Raw genomic sequence first — 24,345 nt, forward strand, 5'->3', positions numbered from 1 at the left:
GGAAAGGAGAAAGAGGGGAGACATGATTGCGGTGTTCAGGACCATGGTGGGAGTAGATAAAATTGACAAAGATCTGTTTGTATGGGATAAGAGAGCAACAAGAGGACTTGGAATGAAATTGAAAAAGTCAAGCTGCTTGAAGGATATCAAGAAATATAGCTTTCCTTACAGAAGTATAGACTTATGGAACAGCCTGGACAAAGAGATCGTCCAGTCTAAAAACTTAAACAAGTTTAAAGTTAAATTCGACTCATTGAGAAACAGCAACGGAAACCCACGAGCATAGTACACTCCGTGTATATCACAATTAGGTATATTAGGTAAATACTTAAATATTTGGAACGACTTAGACAAAGAGGTGGTGCATGAGAAAAACATTCATGTGTGTAAAGGTAGACTTGATAAATGTGGATATGGAGACAGGACAACACGAGCATTGCTCAATTCCTGTATACTACAAATAGGTAAATACAAATTCAAAGGAATATTACTAACACAGATTCTTGCAAAGAGCTGCACGAGGAATTGAACAAGCTTCTTGAATGGAGCCATAAATGGCAAATGGAATTTAATGTGGTTGTCATGTAATTAATTTTGGAAAGAGTGAGAAAAGACCAGATTGGGATTATAAGTTAGGAAGATCAACCCTACATGTATCAGAAAGGGAGATGGACCTAGGAGTAATTATCAATAACAGACTATCTCCAGATGATCATATCAGTGAGAAGGTACATAACATGTATACATTGCTTGCTAATGAGAATTGCATTCACATATATAACTGAAGATATGCTGAGGAAGATAACATCATTCATCAGACCAACCCTGGAGTTCGCATCAGAAGTCTGGAATCCTCATCTCAAAAAACACATAGATAAGATTGAAAAAGTACAAAGGGCAGCCACAAGATGAGGACCAAGCTTATGGGACCTAAGCTATGGAGAAAGACTGGAAAGATTGAATCTACCAATGCAGCAGGAGAGAAGGAGAAGGGGAGACATGATTATGCTATATAAATGCATCTCAGGGAAAGAGAAAATAGACATAAAGAATATATATCACATGGGGACGCATCAGCAAGAGGACACTGCAAAAAACTGCATAAAAAGAGAGGTGATAAAGATGTAAGGAAATTCAGTTTCCCAAATAGGGCAACTGATCAGTGGAATGCACTACCGAATGAAGTAATGTGTGCTAAAGCTACCATACTCATAAATTCAAGGATATGTATGATAAAAATGGTTTAATACACGGGACAGTACGAGCTTGACTCATTCCTGTAAAGATACAATTAGGTAAGAATACACAACAGAGGCTGAAGGAGGACAGACAAGCAGTATCCCCCCACACTGCTACATTCATTACTTAGTTTACTTGTTGTTTCTCTAGATATCATGCTGTCTTTTTTTAATGGAAGTAGGACAGTAACAAACATCAATGCTCTTGAAATACATCAAGAAAGAACATATGAATATAATCAACATGGAGGAGGATGAAGGTAAACATCAACCCCTGGACAGCCTGACATAATCTGACAGATTTGAAGGTGTGCAGAACGTCAATGATACAGGGTACTGCTTAAGATTGGAGTTTGGGAGATGGAGCTCAAAGAAATGAAGGGGGAAAAGGCACACATGAGGGACAGAGAACTAACAGGAATGAGTCTGATCATTTGGTTAATGGTAATGATATGGGTAAGCACAACACTGCACAACTGGAAAAAGAAAATAATAAACTGAGCAATACACTACAGGAGAGTGAGGTTAAAGCTGAAAATGTTAACTACAAAACTGGAAAAAGTGAAGAAGGCAGAGTTAGCATGGGAAAGTGAAGGAGAGATTGTGATAATGAACTTTAAGCAAATAATGAAGCAGCAGAGGCATGAGAACAAAGGAAAACCGAAATGGATAAGGGAGTATTAGAGACTGATGTGATTAGGAGTTTACAGAAGAAAGGAAAAGCAGTGACGGATACAATGGAAACAACCAAATGTATAGTTATCTTCAGAGATATTAAGAGAGAGTGAAACAGGCTAGAATAAATGACGACGTGGAAAGAGTGAGAAATACTGAGACTGATTAATTATGAGGAGAGAGCATGGGAGCAAGAAGCAGACAAAGATGAATAATTCAGGATAAGAAGTAAGGTAGGCTGACTGATTAATTATGAGGAGACAGCATGGGAGCAAGAAGCAGACAAAGTAAGATGAATGAGTCAGTATGAGAAGTAAGTTAGGCTGATAAGAATATAAATCATGAAAAGAAAGTGTTGCAGAGGAAACAGTGAATGTGTCATGGAGACTGTTCCAGTCAAACTCTTCATCCAGCAACCTGTTATAATGCTCTCTCCAGGTGTCTTTAATATCCTCGCTATTCACCACTGCCTTTCCTTTCTTTCTTCGCACACTGCTCATCTGTGAAATCCCTGTGTTCCCTCCTCATCTGATATGCCATCTTAAAAACCATATTCTTCCTTTCAGCATTAATTAGGTTTTCCAGTACAAGTACCTGAGACTCAGATTTTGCCCTGTATACACTAAAACCTCAATATAACGGACTTCAACACAGCAGAGTTCACTTTTATCGGACTTGAGGAGCCAAGTGGACTACATTCTTATGCATCAGGAAAAGTCCAATAAAGCGAGAAGCAGTCCGTCTTTTGGCATAAACGAATAAACAAACGGAGGAGATACCATAACATCAGTCTCTCCTCCATTCCTTCCCTTCCTTCCTGTCTCACTCCAGTGACAGAGAGTGAGTGAGTGAGAGAGAGAGAGAGAGAGAGAGAGAGAGAGAGAGAGAGAGAGAGAGAGAGAGAGAGAGAGAGAGAGAATAAATAAAATAAATACAGGAATGACAAGTGGCATCCTCTTGTCATAAAGAAATTAGGGAGATAGGCATAACCTTGGTCCCTCCTCTCTCTCTCCTTCTATATTCCCTCCTTCTCTCTCTCTCTCTCTCTCTCTCTCCGGAAGAGAGAGGTGAAAGTGAATGTAAAAAGTGAAGGTTAGTGAAGGCATTGTGAAGGTGAAAGTGAAGGTAATGTGAAAGTGAATGTGAATGTGAAAGTAAAAGTGAATGTGAAAGTGAAGGAGAAGGCAAAAGTGAAACTGAAGTCAAATGTAAAAGTGAAAGTGAAGGTGAAAGTGAAGTCAAAAGTGAAAGTGAAGGTGGAAGGTGAAAGTGAGGATGAAAGTAAAAGTGAATGTGAAAGTGAAGGTGAAAGTGAAGTCAAAAGTAAAAGTGAAAGTGAGTGGGAAAGTGAAGATGGAAGGTGAAATTGAGGGTGAAAGTGAAGGTGAAGGTGAGAGTAAACATGAATGTGAAAGTGAAGTCAAAAGTGAAGGTGAAGGTGAAAGTGAACTCAACAGTGAAAGTGAAGGTGAAAATGAATGAAAATGAAGGTGAAGGTGAAAGTGAAGGTAAAAACAAATGTAAAAGTGAAGATGAAGGTGAAAGTGAAGGTGAAAATAAAGGCAAGAAGGTGAAAATGAAGGTAAAAGTCAAGATGAAGGTGAAAGTGAAGGTGAAAGAAAAGCTGAAAGTGAGGTTGAAAGAGTGAAGGTGTGAGTGAAGGTGGAGGTGAAGGTGTGAGTGAAAGTGGAGGTGAATGTAATAGTAGGGAGGGCAAAAGTGAAGGTGAGTGAAAGTAATTGTAAAGGTAAATGTGAAAGTGAAAACGTAAGGTTGCAAGTGAAGGTGAAATGGAAATTCAAAAGGAGTGATAGTGAAAGTGAGTGTGAAGGCGGTGAATGTGAAAGTGAGCATGGAAGTGAATATGAAAGTGAATGTGAATGTCAGAGTAAACTGAAAGTGAAGGTAAAAATGAATGGGAAAGTGAAGATGAAGGTGATGACGAAGACAAAAATATGTGAGGTAAAATGGAAGCACCCAGTGCGGAGAAAGAGAGAGAGAGAGAGAGAGAGAGAGAGAGAGAGAGAGAGAGAGAGAGAGAGAGAGAGAGAGAATAAATGCATGAATGACAAGTGAGCCTCTGTGCATAACAAAACGAGGAGCAAGTCCAGGGGGGAGTACAGATGTCACTTTTATCGGACTTTCCCTTTTTTCGGACTGGCTTGGGCCCCAATTAGTCCGACATAGTGAGGTTTTACTGTACCTCCTTTCTTGCTCTATGCCTGGCAGCCAAGTATTCCTCTCTGCCACCACCCTTTTTCCATTTCTGGAAAAGTCTTCTATTCTTCATAACTGTGACTTCTGCACCCAAAAATCACCACCATGTTACCTAATGTTTTGGAGGGCCCCTTGTCCATTTACACACTGAATCAGCATCTTCCACGAGACTGTTCTTGAGAGCTCTGTACTGTTCATGAACACTTCTGTCATCAGTTCTCTGTTCAGCCACCACAGATCTTGGTATAAAAGCCATCCCTTGCTGCTTGGTTTTTCAATTTCCATATTTTCCTCCTGGGTACATAGGTACTCTTTTGCACCACCTTCTCCTTAAGCACCATGACATACATGTAACCTCTGTTGCAGCACACACTCTTCCCTCCCTATAACTTTAAAATCCCTCATAAACCTCCCATCAGCCCTCCTGAACAGGAAATAAGCAAATCAGGCTACTGTTACCCCCAAACTCATATGTTAGTAGCTTACTTTCCCTTTTCCTAAAACATGTAGCACACAATCATGTTCACTGTCTCCCTAAATTTGAGTATCCTTTCCCCTTCTGCATGCCTGTGCCATATGCACATCCCCATGTACCCCTTCATATCCTTGTGCTGCTTCACCTACATGATATGTAAGTCCCCAACCAAACCTACAATCTCATCATCCCCCATACCACCAATCACACACAGGAAGTCAACCCAGAATCTACCTTTATCTACATCATCCAACCCAACCTGTGAAGTATATACTGGTATAACTGAAAGCATGAGTTTACCAAACAATATTTTCACAGCTATAAACCTTTCATTCACTCTCACTCCATTCATAACATATTCCACCCATTTCTCCTCTACCAACACACCACACCAACATATCCATCTATACTTCCCTGCCAAAATAGCTTATACCTACAGTCCCTCCTGGCAATCATCCTAGTTGACCCTGCCCTGAACCTGACTTCCTGTATGCAACAGGTAGCCACCCACCACCTACTCAGTGTCTCTCCTTTCCCTTCAAACTACATTTCACACTGCCACTCTGAGCCCCTTGGGTGATATGATTTCCACAGGTTTGTTTTTATTGCTATTTCTTCTAATTTTGTCATAAGTTGGGCAAATAAAGGAGGAGACAGACCACAGGCCCTGCCCATAGTCACACGTCCAGGCATGGGACCCGGGACTAATAACCCACCAGCTGTGCCCAGTGGTTGTGGCAGTGGTCTCAAGGCACCATGTCAGGACAGCTACAGGGATATCCCCCAAGCGTGCCCTGGCACTGTAAATGTCCCGCCATTATACACGCACTAATAGGGCAGCCTCCTGGGACACTACTCCTAAGTTCCGTCCCCCTCTTTACTGCGTGGAAGAGGCAGCCCACTACAATGCTCTGTACTCACTGGCACAGATCCAAGTCCCACCCCATCCCAGTCCCAAAACTGCACTGGCAATGCCCACACCATGCCTCCCCTCAGGTTCACCACTAGGTAGCAGAGGCAAAGTTTTCTGGCCCATGCCTTCCTAGTGCTAAACTCTGTTAGTAGTGTGGTACTTTACTATTATCCAAAATTACTTTCAGACTTCATCAATCACATTTACAAAACCATGATTCTGTCTGCAAAGATCCCATTTACTATTGGCAAACAACACATTAGCAGAATACACTATATTTAAAGAATTCTTTCATCATCCAATCCTATGTCGCCCCATGAGAAGCAAAGGAACTCAGGGCTAGGCAAGTTGGTCTTGACATTTAAGATGAGAGTAACCAGCCTCATGCATCCCTGAGTGGCATTACATGAGCAATAAACCCTAATCACCCCTTGAATATAAACCTACACAGGCTCAATCCGATTGGAGCACCTTAATTACCCACTAAACCACCCGACAATTTGGTTATATGGTTACCACCCAGCATAATAAACAGTTTCCTGGTGTACAGGAAACCATTTGGCTTGTCACTCAGTGTAGTTACCCACAGAAAGAAGGATGAGGAAAGAATGAAGGAAAGAAAGACAGAAGAGGGAGTGTAAGGTCACCCACAGGCAGAAGAAAAAGGAAAGAGTGAAGGAAAGAAAGACAGAAAAGGAAGGATGGATGAGAGGAAAGGACAAACACCCAAAGCAGCACTACATCGACTGAATGAATGGTGAGCATCCCCATACTTTAATATTCATCGCAAGATCCACTCAAACTTACACAACTTATTTTGACCTTTCTTTACCTCATCTATACAGTAAATACAATGGATAATCATGGGGGACCCCCCCTCTACCAATTCCATAACTATTCAACAACTCACTCAAAAGATCCATCTATTCTTACACTTACTTCACTGCACCTTCTCCCTATCTATACCCAGACACCTTATTCCCACAAGGGGTAGTCACAAACAAACAGCCTCCAAGTCGCCCTGTCTTATCCTATGTGGCTGTCCTCCCACCAACTCACTCCCCCCCTCTCATACTGTATATCTATCTCTCCAATCCATCCCTCTATCTCATCCCTGGCCTTCCCCTCCCCTTCTCCCCTTCCACCTCATCCACATACACTCTTCTAGCCACCATATACTCTGCTATATTCAGCAGCTTTCGATCTACAGCATACATATGTAAACACATTCCAATATCCCATCCTATTTACCTTGTGAGACAGTTTTTCCATACCTTCTATATACTAGAAATAATCTGCACTCCTTACTTGCTTTCTCCACTAACTACTTTACAGTGAATACCTAATCTAGATAATCCCATCCTCTCTTAAAACTGCCAGACGACAGCAAAATTCAAGTAAAAAATACATCAATGGACTGAAAGGGTTCAGTAATTTTTCTTAGTCTCTTCAAACACTTCTTACCCTAAATAATAGGCTCATTTTTTACTGCATACTCTTTTCCTGCACCCCTCTTCATCACTTTACTCTCTTCTGTCCCACTGGTGTCTCTCTCCCTACATGCCTTTCCTTACTATTTCTATCCCAACGGATCATGTCCTCATCATCCTGACTTTATTTTTTTCCCCACATAAGGATGGGGTGAAGTATGATTCAGAAAGCAAGGAAACAGGAAGTCAGAAAGTGGGAAACTACCAACAGTATACTCAGTGAAATGGACCAGACACTCATTCACACATGATGCAAGGCTCCAGTATTCTGGCTCCACCTCACAGGCTTATAAATCTGTACATATTTTTTGAGGTAAGTTTCTTTGCAGACATGTTTTACAAACACCTGCCAGTCAGTTAATCCATTAAATATCAAATTAAAAATAGGATACACATCCCTTGCCATTTGTTCCTCCACACATGATTCATTCAACTAACTCAATCCTATGTCAATTCTTCAATTCTCTAGCATCTTGTAATATCAATACCACACATACCTTCAATATTCTGAAGCAAATGCAGTAATGTATTCTTTTTACAAACTTCACAAATATTTAGAAATCCATTTGCTTTCAGTTCACTGATCCTACCTCTCCTATGACTTTGGCATATTGTTTCTAGTCAACTGCCATAACCATATTTTTCAGTTTTCCACTTCTTCCTTTCATTCTGAGTAAACCATCTATCTATTTATAGCCAGACATCTCAATCCCATAAGGGGTGGCCACAAACAAATTGCCTCCATGTTGCTGCCCTCCCCCCAACTTACACCCCCCTCTCATATACCTCTCCACTCCATTCCTCCATCTCATCCTTGGTTTCCCCCTTCCTCTCCCCACCTCCACCTCACTCACATACACTTTCCTGGTTAGTCTCTCTCTCCAACCTCTCCACATGGCCAAGCCACCACAGTGTATTTCTCCTAATGCTTTCTATCACATCCATGTCCAAACCACATTGCTCTTTCATTTCTTCATTTGTCAGTCGGTCTCTCCATGTAACTCCACATGCTCCTCTAAAATAACTCATCTCCACTGCTCTCACTCTTGACTTGTGACCCTCCAACAAGATCCAAGCTTTGCTTCCACATGTTAAGAATGGGGATCACAAAACAGTCATGTGGTGACTCTAACTTCAATGCTCACTTCCCTATTTCTTATCACTGCTTTCAATGAAACAGCAACGATTCCTCCCTGTTGAACCCTCTCAAGCACTTCATCCTCCAAACTTCCATCCTTACTCATCACACTACCCAAGTACTTAAATGCACTCACATTTTCCATTTCCTCACCATCCAGCCCAACTGTGCATTGACTTCGTTTCTCTCAAAGACCATAACTTTACTCTTCCCTACATTCGCCTCTAGACTGTTTCTTACATATTCTCCTAACCTCATTACCATGCCTTGCAGTTCTATTTCATCCTCACTTAACAATACACTATCATCTGCAAACAACAGAACAGGAAGTTTCCAAATGGTGCTCTCTCATACAGCCATTCCAACATCCACTACCCTGCATCTCTTTTACAACTCCATCCATATACATTCTGAACAACCATGGGGACATGACACATCCTTGTTTCAATCCATCATTCAGATGGAAAAATCCACTCAGTTCATCATCCACATGCACTGCTGACCTATAGTCCTCATACATACTCTTTACAGCACTGAACAGCTTTCCATTTAATCCATATATTTCTAATGCTTTCCACAATCTCTGTCTACTTACTCTATCATATGCTTTTTCCAAATCCAACTTCTTTCTCTTCTCAACAAACTTTTCCACTAAATGCCTTAGGATAGATATCTGATCTACATAACTTCTTCCCCTCCTGAAATCACCATTTTTCTCTAACCAATTCCTCTGTTATTTCCATCTGTCATTAAGTATCCTACCATGTACTTTTTCCTATTACACTAAGCAAATCTCTCACCTTTATCAATGCATATCTCAATTACCATCCACTTAAAAAAAAAAAAAAAAAAAAAAAAAAAAAAAAACTCAAGAGGGTGCATACCTCTGCCATTACTTTACTACTTTAATTCCATTCCTCCCAGACAAATACTTTTATGGCTGCAGATAGTTAATAAATTCTACAGTCTTGGTCAGTCCTGTTACACAATTCCAGAGAACATATATCTCTGCTAATGCCAATAAAATTGATGATTTCCTGCATCTGGATCCAGATCCAGATGCAGGATCATTTTATGATCCTGCATAAAATGCAAACAAACAAACTCTTCCTCAACCCACTGGCCATCAGGCAACCAGATTTCAGTGAAATCCAGTAGCAATTTTTAAAGATCCTATATCTTGCACAGAAATAGACAAGCAGACATGAGTGAATACATAACCTCCTTCAACTTCTTTGGTGGCCATTAACACTCTGATAATCCCCCATAACACCCTCTCAACCCACATGTCATCATCATACCCAAGCATCCTTCCTTCTACAAACACATATTCAATCAGGCTTCTTTGAACACTCATAAAAAACTCAGTTGCTTCTACATCTGACACATGTATTTTTTTTTTTTCTTTTTATGAATCTAGTCAGCATATACATCTCACCAATTACTATAATATATCAAGCAAGTTAAGAGCTGGTGTCCTGAGGTAAAGGCATCATATGAATGAGTGAAACTTTAACACTGAGCAAAACTGCTAAGATAAATGAAATGATAATTGGAGGCAAGAGCTGCATTCAAGCAAATCTCTCTATTTGATAGGTCATGCAATAAGCAACTTACAAAATGGTGGGAAAATAAATAACACTAGGATATTTACTGGAAAAAAAAAAAAAAAAAAAAAAAAAAAAAAAAAACTACTACTGTATTAATGGGTTTGATATAATACTGATAGCATAAAATAGCCAGTGGTTACTGCATGTGAAGTATGGAACTCAATGATTTGAAGCATCAAAATGTTGCAACTTTTTTTTTAGAATGAAGTGTTTTGCCAAAAGCTATTAAAATAAAAAATAAAATAGTACAGGGTATGCAAAGCAAGCGCTCTTGTTGTACAATTATTATATGAATTATGCCTAAACAAGCAAAGAAAAAGTCAGGCTCAGGTAGGCATATCAACAATGCAACATGCAAGTGCATTGAAACAGAAATAATTATTAACACATACATTTACTGTTCATCAGATTTTAAAATAGAGGCAAACAAAACAGATCATATATTTCTTACTGCAAAGGTGATTATTGTGCTGTATAAATAACAACCCAGGCTAAAGAAGCTGAAAAGGAAAGCTGGTTAGCTTACCAGCCCTACTATAACAACTCAGGCTAAAGAAACTGAAAAGGAAGGCTGGTTAGCTTACCAACCCTACTGCTCTCAATATCTGCAGATATCTGTGACTAGACTATACTGTTGTTAAAAACAACACTCACTTACAACTACTTCTGCTACTACTATTACTCTGGGTAACTTTCCTCAACTACATTTACATTATCCTGCTTTGCTTTAGAGAACTCAAACTTTGTTGAATGTACTGTACCATAAGCAACAACAAAATTCTAACACCAAGATATTTACCAGCCTGACATATATACAGTACTGTACAGTACATAAATATCATTTACAGCATGACATTACTATATCTTTTGCAAATGGCCTGATTGTGAGATTCTACTCCAGTTAGCTCAGGAACTAAAGCTGATACGTAGGTGTTGAGAGCTCCATCTGACCCAGCCACCTGCAGACACATACCACCACCACCACCACCACCATCACTCGTACAGGCCACAATTGCGAAGTCCAACCACCTCAACATGGCTAATGGCCGTCATAATTACCCACTGTGGTGCAATCAGCTGCTTCTGCTGGGGGTGACATTGGCCAGTTATTTTCCAGCACTGTGGGCAGGCCGGTCTTACGCTTTCTGTCTCTGTGCTTTGGCCAAGGATTGTTGTTGTTGATGTTGTTGTTGTTATGGGGTGGAATACCTGAGATTATTCCTGGGGTTGTGGATGGGGGAAGGGAAGAGCAGGAAGGGGTAGAGGAGGGGCAGGATGAGGACAAGGAAGAGGAACAGGCCTGTGAGGAAAAGGGGGCAGAAGATGGGGCAAGGGGCATGCCCAAAGGTGGTGAGGAGCAGGGCGGGTACCCCACATAAGGGTGACCAGCCAGGCTGTGAGGAGGAGTGGAAGATGGAAGGCGTTTGGAAGGGGAAGGATGGGGAATGCCTGACACGATGCCTGGCACGATGGCATTTTTTGTGCTAGAGGAAGGAGGGATGCCCGTAGTGATACCCGGTGCAAAGGGAGACCTCATCACGGCATTATTGTACAGAAAATCCGACGCCAAGATGTCTTGGCGCTTCATTCGTTCCTCTGCTGCTAATCTTAGTTCGGGATTGATTTCTATTAGTCAGCCAATAAATTGTGAGGAGTGCCAACGACAAAAGAAATGTGATTAAAGAATTATTAACAATGAATAGGAGAAAGTTAATAAAACAATTCATGACCATGAGTAATTTTCAATAATAAGAGAAAAAAGTATATGTGAAGGTAAGAAAAAAGGAAAATAAGTATTTTTTTCATTGAAGCAAGTAAAGATTGAGCAATTTTCAAGCAAGCAGATAATGACAGTAATGGGCAAACTCAGCATTTGATAAATGGCATCACGCAGGCATCAGAGGCAGGCAGGGGTGAGGATTAAGGAGGGTGAGAGAGAACAAACAAAATGAGTAAAACACTTGAAACTTAGAGGAAAATAATATTAAAAGTTAAAAGAAATTAATCCAGTATAAAAACTGATAAAATATAAAATGAGCATGCAGTACTGTCTACCGGCAATGAACATCTAACATACAGCAGCATGCTGGTCATATCAACAAAACTTCTACCAATAACATGAATGCAGCAGAAACAACTCCATTACAATAACTTCAAAACAAATGAAAAGAAAATGTATATCTGAACATCACTTATATGAAATATTATATAGTATGGAATAAAAGTATACACACACACACAAGCTTACACAAGCACTGTCAAATCTTACTACTACAAAGCACGGTAAAATACATCACTTGCAGACAGCACAACAAACTATTACAAAACTGGACAACAAATCATTCCCAAAACAGGAGACATGAGAGTTGTATGCAAGGCACTAGGATAAGAAACAGAGAGAAAGACGGGTGAGATGGCTAAAAGGCTGACCTGGGGGCCTCTCAGTGACCATGGGAAGGCCTGTTTTCCTGGCCCTGTTTTTGCGCTGAGAGTCTTGCACATCCTTCCCTGCCACTAGAGGTAACGTGGCACGTTGGCTGCCTCCTCGCCCAGACATGTACCTGTACCACATGAAAGTTTTCTATCTATCTAAAGCCAGTTGCCATAATCCCATAAAGGGTAGACGTTCATCTCTGAGATAGTTGTTTTACGTGGAGGGGTATTAACCCTCCACAAACCCACTTGTTGACAGGAAAGGAATATGTACTGGTTGGTTATATGGATACCACCCTGCACATTAAGTGGCTTCCTGGCTTACTGGAAACCTTCTGGTTTGTCACTCAATGTAAAGTCACCTGAAAAGGAAAGACAAGTAATAAAGGGTGACAGGAAAGATGGGAGAAACAGGAGGAGAGCAGGGCAGGTACAGAAAAAGAATGATAATGGTGAAGGAAGAAGCAGGCATCAAGTGAGTGGATAATGATTGTCACCACCTTCCATCAAAAGTCTTTGATACAGTATTACTAATACTATTACATAATAATAATGGTGAGCCAAACAATGCTTCATCCAACTCAAATAAAGTACCTGTACTCTGTACATGACAGGATGAACTATACAAAAACAACAGAATCCATACTACCCTCTTCAGGAAGCTGGAGCCCAAGGCTAAGTAACCACATTTCAGAGCAGTAAAGAGTAGGAAACCAACTTACACTTCCTGGCAGAAGTTTAAATGACAGCAAACCTCCGGTTAACTATGGGAGATTCAAAACACTGGATGAGAGGCACAGCCCTCACCCCAACTCAAGTAACCTACCAGTGTACCACTACATATCTTTAACCCGTGGATTGCAAGCCACAGCTCAGGCTGTGCTGGCCGTGCATCACCGCAAACAACTCAACCCCCATGCAAACTTATGCATGAAACTACACAAAGATGGAGAGAGAGAGAGAGAGAGAGAGAGATTTTTTTCTTTTCACCAGGTGATACCCTGGATGTTTATCTTCAAGTTTATAGTAAACAACAATAAAAAATTTTTGTTGTTGTTTTTCATTTTTTCACTACTCCCCTACGTAAACTTATGCATGGCCATACGCAAAGATGGAGAGAGGGAGAGAGAGAGAGAGAGAGAGAGAGAGAGAGAGAGAGAGAGAGAGAGAGAGAGAGAATCATTTTTTTTTTTCACCAGATGATGCCCTGGATATTTATAAAAAATAAACAAAAACTAAAACAAAAGAACTTTTTTTTCCTTCATTTTTTGTGCACCACGGGGTGAGATAAAAAAAAAAAAAAAAAAAAAAGGTAACTGCGCAATCCACGGGTTAAACTGACTGGTTTCCTGAAACTAAAAAAAAATGAGAGTATATGACTACAGTATCAACCCTCTCGTTACCAATCGACGTAGACTGTGTCCAACTGCGAGCGAGTACTTGGGACACAGTCCTGGGTACCCATGACCACAAACTGAGAGCCCCCCTCCCCCCGTCACCAAGTTACTCCCACGCACTTGATACTTCATAAACAATTTATCCTCGCACACTTATTTATGCTTCGATAATTGCAAATTTTTTTCACCGTAAACCTGAATAAATGTACTGTACTTGCTTATGGTGTTGTAAAAAAGATCAGCCAAATGTAAATTATGCTTTGTTATTTTTTTTTACTTAAGTTTTTTCCATTTTTTCTCATAGAAATATAAATTTTATGGTAAATGTTACTGAGAAAAAGTTGTAGGGAATTTATTTGGCTACATTTTGGTGTATAAAAAAATTACTGTAGGTCAAATTAGGGCTGATTTCATGGAACGCAAAAGGAAATTACCTTAAGCTCGAGCAAGGGCCGTAGCACACAGACTGGGGCAAAGGGGCGACGCTGGGTACGGGGTGGGTTGAGTGCGGAGGACGAATACATGGGGATGTAAGTAGTGCTTTGTTCTCGCCCAGAAATCGATGCAAAATCGTTCCATTGCCAAAATAACAGGGGCCATTTCGTTCAATGTAATCAGTGTCAAATGGTGATGAGTGGTTGAAATGTGCGCAGACGCAGCCTGCGTCAAATGGTAACGAGTGCATGAAATTTGCACCACACCCACAAACACCAAAGGGTTAAAATACAAATAAACAGAGCATTGCTCTCTCTCTCTCTTTTTTTTTTGAATAAGTATATATACTAGTCTGGATTAATTAATTCAGAAGTGGTGGTGTAGTCACACCAACAGTATTTTCTTCTGACTAATGCCACATTTTACAATGATTAAGGGAATCTCTACTCAAAATGGTAAGGAACATATGGCTGCACAAAATAAGAAATACAATACAGAGTTTTGACAAAGACACGGATTAACTCCTAACAGACAGGCATCGGAATGTTCTGACATACACTCAGGACGCGCATAATTGGCGGATGCGATATGGTGTGAGGTGGTTAGGGGGTTGTGGGGTGATGTGGTGGGGAGGTTGTGGGGTGGTGCAGAGGAGTGAGAGGATGGTTGGGGTGCTGTGAGGTGGGGGTGGGGGAGTGATAGATGGGGTGTGGGGGTGCTGGAAAGGGGTGGGGTATGGGTGGAGGGTGGGGGGGTTGGGCAGGGGGGTTTGGGAATTGGGTGGGAGGGATTGGGGGTTAGGTAGGGAGGGTTTGGGGGTTGGGTAGGGGGAGTTTGGGGGGTTGGATAGAGGGGGGTTTGGGAATTCGGTAGGCAGGTCTAGGAGGGTGGGGGTTGGGGGTATGGGAGGGTGAGGGTAAGGGGTGGGGATGGGGGTTGGAGGGGTAGGGGTTGGAGGGTAGTTGGGTGATGGTGAGGGGATTGGGGGGTTGTGGGGGGTGGAAGGATGGTAGAGGGTATGGGGGGGTTAGGGGGGTCATTGTGGAGGGGGTGGGGGTGAGGGGTGGGGGTGAGGTGGGCAGTGGGGGGTAGGGGGGCAGTGGGGGTGTGGGAGAGGAGTTGGTGGGGGGTGGTGTATGCGTGTGGTGGTACTGGGGTGGAGGGGGGCAGTGTGACTGCATATGCAGACACCTGTCTTTTTGGCCTTAGTACCCTCAGACAGCATATGCGGGCACCTGTCTTTCTGGCCCTGGTACCCTCAGAGAGCATATGCGGACACCTGTCTTTTGGGCCCTAGTACCCTCAGACAGCATATGAGGAGACCCCCGTCATTTGGGCCCTAGTACCCTCAGACAGCATATGCGGACACCTGTCTTTAATGGGTTAAGAATACTCTTGGCCAAAGGACAGAAAAGAGCATGCATAAATTATATGGTCAGTGAGAATGGGTATGTATGAGGTACTGAAAGGGCCTATGAGAGTGAGCTTGAGCACAGAACAGGTTGTTGATGGTCCATGATGAAAAATGGCTGGGTGTGGTTTTTGAATGTGCGAGAAAGCGTGTATGTGGTTGAATAAAAAAAAACTGACTCAAGTTTCAAAGAGACAGACTATGCATATACAGTATTGAAATCCACAAGCTGGGGTTACAGCTCCCTTTTTAAAACCTGGCAGATGATGGGCTCTTTCCTACTGGTAATATGTAGTAAATATTTGTGTGAATCAGTTGCCTCTGCAGTGGAGCCAAGAATTTCAAAGGCTTGAATGATAAATAAATGGCTTATTTTAATGAGTAACTCATTCACGGTTCTCATACAATATGTTTCTATATTACTATTTCTGGACTTTATCCACCCAATGTAAGAGTGAGAAGGTGGTTTAGAATGATGATAATACTTGCCAACAACATTTCATAAAGACGTTGCAAGAACAGTAGTAGTAGTAGTTGTTCCCAAAGCAGTCTGGCCGAACAGCCCCAAGTCCCTTAGGAAGGCCATGGCCGAGACCGGGCTTTCCCACAGAGCTCTCAAAGAGTGTATGTTGTGTTGTTGGCGTAGGTGATTGTGTGCAATGCAGTCTTCCATAATGTGCTTAATAGTATGGGGTGCTGTGTTGCATCCTGGACAGGCATCAGCGACGGAGTCATCCAGCCTCTTCTGGTAGCTTAAGAGGGCTGGATGGTGCCCACATCTCAGCCTGGCCAGGTGGACCCTGTTCTCACAAGGAAGATAGGATTCAGAAGGGTGGATGTCAGGAGGCCGTGCATGCAGCTGTGTGTTGTCTTTAAGTGACTGGATGGAGTGGCGAGTGATCTGAGTGTGGATATGCTTCTGGAAGCTGGTCTGAGGTGGGCGAGGGGGGAAAGATGAAAGTATTTGTGTATGGTATCATGTGCTGGGTGTTGTTTTGATGTTCCTTGGTGTGGGTGGATGTGCTGCCATGTACTGTAGTGGATGTTGTGGGTTTGTGGAGGCTGCAGCAAGAAACTGGGTGCCTCTCATGTCTAGGTGATCCTTGACCTTGAGGACTTTGGTTTCTTGATGTAGGTGGTCTGTGGGTGTAGTAGCTGTGCAGCCTGTGATTATTTTCAGGGCCTTGTTCTGTATGGTCTGTAGAGTGTTGTAGTGTGTTTTGGTCAGGTTAGAAGCCCAGGCATGGCTTGCATAATTCATCACTGAACTTATGTATTGTTTGTATACTGTGGTGGTGGTTTCTTTGTTGTGTCTGAATGTTGTATGGGCAAGTGACTTCAGAGCATTGAGTCTTGGTGTTATTTCATTTTTAATGTTTGTGATGTGTTGTTTGAATGACATTGATGTATTGTATGTTACACCAAGGATTTTGGGTGTGTGTTTGTGTGGTAGGGGAGTGTTGTTTATGGTGAGGTGTGGGATGTGACTGTGTTCTGCTGTCCAGTTTGTGAGAAGAGTCACTGTAGATTTGGCTGGCGCTATTTTGAGCCTCTTTGTGGTGAACCATTCGTGTAGTGTGTTAAGGTAAGGTTGAATGATGTGTGCAGCTGTGTTTGAGTTTTGGTGTGTACATGTAAGTGTTATATCATCTGCATAGGAAGCTATGTGTATCTGTGGTGTGTGGGGTGTGGGTATGTCGTGCATGTATAGATTAAAGAGTGTAGGGGACAAAACAGATCCTTGGGGGACGCCGTTTGTGAAGTTTCTGATGTTAGAAGACTGACCGGCAAATATTAAGTGTGCACATCTGCCTTCTAAGTAGTTTGCCAGCCATCTTTTAGTGTTATTGTGCATGTTTGTGTTGAGTATTTTGTTTGTGATGTTGTGGCGGGGGATGGCATCAAAAGCTTTGCTAATGTCTAGTGTGACTAGGAGTGTTCTGTGTGGTGGCCTAGCTGAATTCATGCCATCGAAAACTCTCTGTGTAAGGTCTGTAACCAGGGTGTTTGTGAAGTGTAGTGGCCTAAAGCCACGTTGTGACTGGGCTAGGGGAATGTGAGGTGTGACTAGTTGTAGTATCAGTTGTTCAGTGACTTTAGAGGGAGTGCAGAGGAGTGTGATGGGGCGATGTGAGGAGGGTAACGTGGGGTCTTTGTTGGGTTTAGGGATAGTGATGATATTGCCATGCTTTCAGATGTTGGGTATTATGTTGTGTGAGTAGCTGTAGTTTGATATGTTGGTGAGTGCTTGTATGCCTTGTGGTCCTAGGTGTTTAAGGTGAATGTTGCTTATGTTGTCTGGTGCACAGGCAGATGAGTGCTTGAGGTTGTTAATGATGTGCTTCGTCTGGTTGTAAGTGAAACGTGCGTAGTCTGGGTCTGTGGGGAACTGTCTCTTACGTCTGATGATACGTCGGTCTTCCGGATGGGGGGTTAGATGGCTGACTTGTGAAAAGTGATTGATGAGAGTGCTTGCTTGTTGTTTGTTTGAGGGTATGGTGTCTGTTGTTGTGATGGCTTTTGTTTGTTTGAGGGTATGGTGTCTGTTGTTGTGATGGCAGAGTGTGATTGTGTGGTGTTGCTGTTGGAATGTGTGATGCTGTTTAGTGTTTTGTAGAGTTTACTGATGTTTGTTTTGTGGTCAAGTGTTTGGAGGTAATTTTTCCAGTTTAGTGTTTGCTGTTCTGATATTTTACTGTTTATTTGAGTGTTGAGTTCTTGTATTTGTTGTATGGTGTCTTGTGTATGGGGTGTTGGGGAGTGTCGCAGTGTGTCCCGTTGTCTGATGAGGCCTTGAATTTCTGGTGTGAAGTTGGGGTTGTGTTTCTTTCTGTTGCCTCTAGGGATGTGTCTTTTGTCTGCGTTTTGTATGATTGTATTGAAAATGTGCACAGCGGTGTTGATGTTTGTGATGGGTGTACTGTTTAGTGTTTCGAAATGTTGTTCTGTTTCAGTTACAAAGGCCTCCCAGTTGGCTCTCTTATAATTAGTGTATGTGTGTTTGTGGCCAGCTGGGGTGATTCTGGTTTTGGTAGTGATGATGACTGGGAGGTGATCAGAACCTAGGGTTTTGACCACTCTCCATGATATGGTGGGAGCGAGGTTTGGAGAGCAGAAGGTGATGTCTGGAGATGATGGGAGGAAGAGGGCTTGGTGTGGGACTGTTTAGTATGAAAAGATGATCTGTCTGGGATTGTAGTACCAGCCCTCTGTCTGTGTCAGGGTTGTTGACATGCCAGGACATGCAAGAACAGTTGATACTGATGGTGAGGAAGAATGGTATGGGTGAATATGAAAATAAGAGAAACGGTGGGGATAATAATATATGTGTTAAGGTGAGAGGTGAACAAAGGCAGTAGCCATGCACGGTAGATACCCGAAGTATTAGTGAGAAAGTTGATTAGCTTGATGACAATACATGCAAACAACATTCACAAAGACAGGAGGCAAAGCTCAGTTGATGCTAATGACGAAGACATATAGTACTGGCGAATGTGAAAACAGTAATGACAATGGTACGGATAACATGTTAAGATTAGAGGTGGACAGAAGAAGCGGTTGTGTATGGTGGGTACTAACTGAGCCACATCACTAGGGTCGATCTCCTCATCACGGTGAGCAAGTAGGTCGTCGTCCTGCTGGGGTAGTGGTTGAGAGTGCCCACCTGGACAGGTTCCTACTAGGCCCAGCTGTATTAGAAAACATATGCATTACTATAATAGTTATAACATCACTTGAATAATGAAGCTAATACAAACAGCCATTTTATTTAAAGGTAAAATATTAAACAATTCAAAACGATACGAATCGTAAAATATTAAAAATGTACAGATTAATAAATCACCAGGGAGAAAAAAAAAGTTAAACTCTACTGTATTAGGGAGCACACTTCATTACCTGGACTGAAAGGAAAGAAAAAATCATCCCCCATTACTGAAGATGAACGGATGAGTGCAGTAATCCCACTGGCAACTTGTTCTTTACCAACATGATGCTGTTTCAACTAAAACAACATAAACATGTGCCATAATTATAATCTTGGTATTTTTCCTGTATCGTATTTGGAATTCCATAACTAAGAAGTTTATATGGAATATGAAGGGCTATGAACTTTTAACCACATGGCATTATATGACATACTGTACAAACCCATATAGAAGTGATGACCTGATTTCCAGTACCTATCACTCAGAAGGAGACATCTGGCAACTGCCACAGCCTAGTTATATTTTGTTTATTGCACACTGGAAAGTACAGTATTGAGGTAAACAACCTCCAAAATCAATAAAGTGTTTTTACTGTGTATATCTCACATTAAGTGAAAGGAAACCACAATATACTACAGCTGAGGTTCTAGCTGTATGAAAAAGCATGAATTGCACAGCCTATCGCTCAACTAAAGACTACTTTGGTGGGGAAAAAGGGGGGGGAGGCTGCATGACAATGAAGGAGGTAAAGATACACCTTCCTCACTGATGATCAGGACTGATGTATGTGCCTCAGGGGGCAGAAGACTGCCTGGATGTGACTGGAAATGTGACAGATATCGTTCACTACAGTATTTAATTACAGTAGTCCCTCAATTATTCGGACATTCAGTATCTGGACGTATTCATTATCCGCATGCTGGACCTTGGCTCTATTAAATATTTATCCGAATTTACTTGCTATTATCCAGATGTAAAAGTGCCCAGGAACTTTGGTCGGCCAACCGACGTCCAAACATTCAGTATAGTGGCTGCTGGGTTTGAGCCATGAGCAGGAAGTAGTCCATAACCCACAACCAGAGCTAATATGTCCGTCCGCCCCTGTACTGAATGATCAGTCACATGCTCGTCCGATCAATCCCAACAAACCTCCAGCAACTGAGTAATAGAACTGTAACTTTAAAGCGATGTCAAAACGTCTGTACGCATCTTCACCGAATGTCCAGCATCGTGCGGCCACAGGGCTAAGCCCTTCCTAATTGCCACTGAGATTGTAACACAGACCACAAGCCACGAGTACATGTTTGGTGACAGTGGCCGTCTGCCTCTCTACCGAACACAGAATGTCACACGGCCACCGGGCTACGTCTTGCCCAACTGCCACCACCATCGAACACAGGCCACAAGCCATGAGTACATGTTTGGTGACAGCGGCTGTCCGCCTCCCTACTGAACGTCAAAAATCACATGGCCACTGGGACACACACACACACACACACACACGAGCGAACAGCCAGAGTGAACAGACGTATTTTGACTGTTCCCAGCCACCGCAGCAAACCTTAAGTAGTTTTCTGGAATTATGTTTGTCCTGTATCCTATTATCTTGTTTTAAGTTTAAAATACTGTAAGTTAATATAGACTACCAAAAATGTAAAGATTTATTGGCAAGAGTATACATGAATGTTTATAGTACTTTCGGTAACAGCTGTTTTTGGTACTGTAACCAATCTCAAACATGGCCGATAATGTAAACACTGAGGTGCTTGAATTTCCAGGATTTGAGAGAAATACTAATGTCATGAATCTGGTTAAAACACTGATTATGAGGATTAGTGAACTTGAAAAGAAAGTGGAGAATCTAGTGTTAAAGGACGTGTCTGAAAATACTTGTACTGAGATTACTATACAGAGTCTGATCCAGTCCAATGAGATGGCGAATGAGGAGATCAGGAATTTGAAGTGAGAAAATATCGAATTGAGGAGTAAACTAGAAGAGAGTACTAATAAAACGGAGAAGGTGAGTAGTGTATTAGAAGAGCATAAGGCAAAGTGGGAACAGGTAGAAGAACAGAAAGAAGTGGTCAGCTTAAGAAAAATCATCCAAGAAGAAAGGGAAATGAACAAGAAAAAAATGGAAGAAAATGTAGTGAAAATACTGAAGAAAAATGAAAAATAGTGAGAGAAACTGTAGAAAGGAACAGATGTGTGGTAATATTTGGAAACAGGGAGGAGGAAGAATAGGTTAGATCCATGAGACTCGAGAGAGACACGAACCTGGTGAGAAGAATACAGTATTAGGCAAGACTGATCCCGAAGGAGACAAGTGGGTAAAAGAAACTGAGGAAGTAAGGAGGATAGGGCCTTATAAGAAAGATGAAACAAGACCAATGAGAGTCAAGTTGTCATCAGAAAGTTTAGTAAATGATATACTTAAAGTGACCTGGAAACTAAGAAAAGAGGCAGGGATGGAAAATATTATAATAAGAAAAGATCTGAATGAAGAAGAAAGAGAAGTTTTAAAATCACTGAAAGAACAAGTAAAGGAAAAAAATAAGAGGACAGAGGAAAAATGTAAAACCTTTTTTTGGAGAGTGATGGATATGAAAGTAAGGAAGTGGTATGTGAGGAAATAGAAGTGAGGGAAACTAAGGGGGATGGCTATGAAAGATCAGAAATTGAGGAAGTGGTACCGACGGAGAGAAGGAGAGAAGAGGGTATAAAAAACATCAAAAATAATTTGAAGGTGGTATATACTAATGTTGATGGTTTAACATCGGCAAGGCTTGAAATTAACGATTTCTTGAGGGAACATGAACCTGATGTCATGTGCTTTGTAGAGACCAAATTAAGAGAAGATATTGATGTTCATTTGGGAGATGGTAAGTACAAACTGTTGAGAAGAGACAGAAAAGAAAAAATGGGAGGAGAAGAGATGATAGCAGTGAAAAAAAACATAAATGTAGATATCATGCAAATGGGACAAGGCAGGGCTGAAGTGACATATATGAAATTAGAAACTGGAGAGAATGGCAAGAGAGATATGGCGGTAGTGTATGTTCCCCCTAAGACGAGAGCATGGAATGATGACGAATACCAGGAGATGTTACCAGGCATGGCAAGTTATTTACAAAAAATAATTGAGAAAAGCAACAATATAATTTTGGTGGGTGACTTTAACTGTAAAGACGTGAACTGGGAGGAATGGGACTCAGGAGGCAGTGAAGATTCGTGGGGCACTATATTATTAAATATAATAATGAATAATGTGATGACACAATGGGTCAAAGAAGAGACACGGTTCTGAGGTGAGGACACGCAAGTAAGGTTTGATTTACTGTTTACCAAAGAACCCGATGTAATAGAATCATTGAAATATTTCTGTCCTATAGGAAAAAGTGATCATGTGGTCATTGAGTTCCAGATGATAACAGGGAATGTCGAGCCACGAGACGAGCTTCATAGGCAGGGAAGATATAACTTTGGGGAAGCAAATTTTACAGGACTGTGATAATTATTTGAAAATGCGGATTGGAGAATATTCAGAGAAACAAGAGAGATACAGAGGAAGTGGGATAACTTTCTAGACCTCTATAATTAGGAAGTGGAAAAATTTGTACCAAGAGTAAGAGGGAAAGAAAACAGGAAAAAGGAGTGGTTTAATAGGTGTATGACAGCAAAAAAGAGAGAGAGATAAGGCATGGAACAACTGGAGAAAGAGAGGTAACAACAGAACATAGGAAGAATATAAAAGAAGTAAAAATGAATACACAAGAATAAGTAGAGAAGAAGAAAGGAATTTTAAAAAAGGTACAATAGACAAATGCAAGGATGAACCCAGACTGTTTTATAGATTTGTTAATGGCAAACTGAAACAAAAGAAAGAAATCACCAAACTGAAAGTAAAAGGAGAGGTCTATAAAGATGCAGCAATGCATACTGAAATAATGAACAAATGTTTCCATTCGGTTTTCACTAATGAAAAAGAGTTTGTGGAAGGGGAGGGGGTGATTAGAAATGTACCGGTGATAAAGGATATAAAAGTGGAGGTACAGGAAGTGTATAAATTACTGGAAACTCAAGATATAAGGAAAGCCCCAGGACCTGATGGAATTTCTAATTGGGTACTGAAGGAATGCAAAGAACAACTAGCAGATAAAATTCACAGTCTAATTGTGTGTTCTCTGGAAGAGGGGAAAGTGCCACAAGAATGGAAGAGGGCAAATGTGGTACCAATTTATAAGGGAGGAAACAGAGAAGAACCCCTGAATTATAGACCTGTGTCTCTAACCAGCATGGCCGCAAAATTGTGTGAGAGAATCCTGAAAGACAGATGGATAAAATATCTAGATGTGATGAATATTTTGGCTGAATGTCAGTTTGGATTCAGAAGTGGAAGGTCATGTGTTTCCAACTTGTTGAGCTTTTACTCGAGAGCGATTGACGTGGTACAGGAGAGAGATGGTTGGGTGGATTGTGTGTACTTAGACTTAGAGAGGGCCTTTGACAAGGTACCTCATAAAAGACTAATGTGGAAACTAGAATATATATGAGGACTGAAGGGGAAACTCCTGGAATGGATGAGAGACTTTTTGGGAGACAGACAAATGAGGACAGTAATAAAGGATAGGATGTCTGGATGGAGGGAACTAACAAGTGGAGTCCCACAGGGCTCAATGTGGGTGCCAGTAATGTTCCTGATTTACGTAAATGATATGGTAGATGGAGTGAACAGTTGTGCAGGTCTGTTTGCTGATGATGCAAAGATCTTGAGGAAGGTAGAGGTTGAGGAGGACAGTAAAATGCTGCAGGAGGATGTGGATAGGATACATGATTGGAGCCAGATGTGGGAAATGAAATTCAACGCAAAGAAATGTAAAATATTAGAAATGAGAAAAAGTACCAAGAGGCCATCGATGAATTATTTGATGGGTAATGAACCAATCACAAAAGCGAGAGAAGAGAAAGATTTGGGAGTGCTGGTCCAAGAAGTTTGTCACCTGAAAAACATATTAACAAGACAGTTAGAGAGACGTATAAACTCTTGACTAACATAAGAGTAGCATTTCATTATATGGATAAGGAGATGATGAAAAAACTGATAGTGGCCATGATCCACCCCAGGTCAGAATATGCAGCAGTAGTGTGGTCCCCACACAAAAAGCAAGATAAACAAGACTGAGAGAATACAAAGAACAGTAACTAA

At 41.4% G+C, this 24,345-nt stretch overlaps 1 protein-coding gene across 1 annotated transcript in view; it reads right to left on the bottom strand.

Annotated features, from left to right (window-relative positions):
* The window catches only part of LOC145395055 (uncharacterized), a 262,494-nt gene that overhangs the window by 96,530 nt on the left and 141,619 nt on the right, over nucleotides 1-24,345 (bottom strand). Inside the window, exons 14-16 of the mRNA XM_080268807.1 lie at nucleotides 19,012-19,121; nucleotides 12,187-12,317; nucleotides 10,816-11,382 (exon numbers count right to left, since the gene is read on the bottom strand). Of these exons, the coding sequence (XP_080124933.1) occupies nucleotides 10,816-11,382; nucleotides 12,187-12,317; nucleotides 19,012-19,121 (808 nt within the window). The remainder of the gene's footprint in view (nucleotides 1-10,815; nucleotides 11,383-12,186; nucleotides 12,318-19,011; nucleotides 19,122-24,345) is intronic.

Source organism: Coenobita brevimanus, chromosome 29 (genome assembly GCF_032717465.1).
Source record: "Coenobita brevimanus isolate Jiangsu-jjx chromosome 29, ASM3271746v2, whole genome shotgun sequence".
NCBI classification, from domain to species: domain Eukaryota; kingdom Metazoa; phylum Arthropoda; class Malacostraca; order Decapoda; family Coenobitidae; genus Coenobita; species Coenobita brevimanus.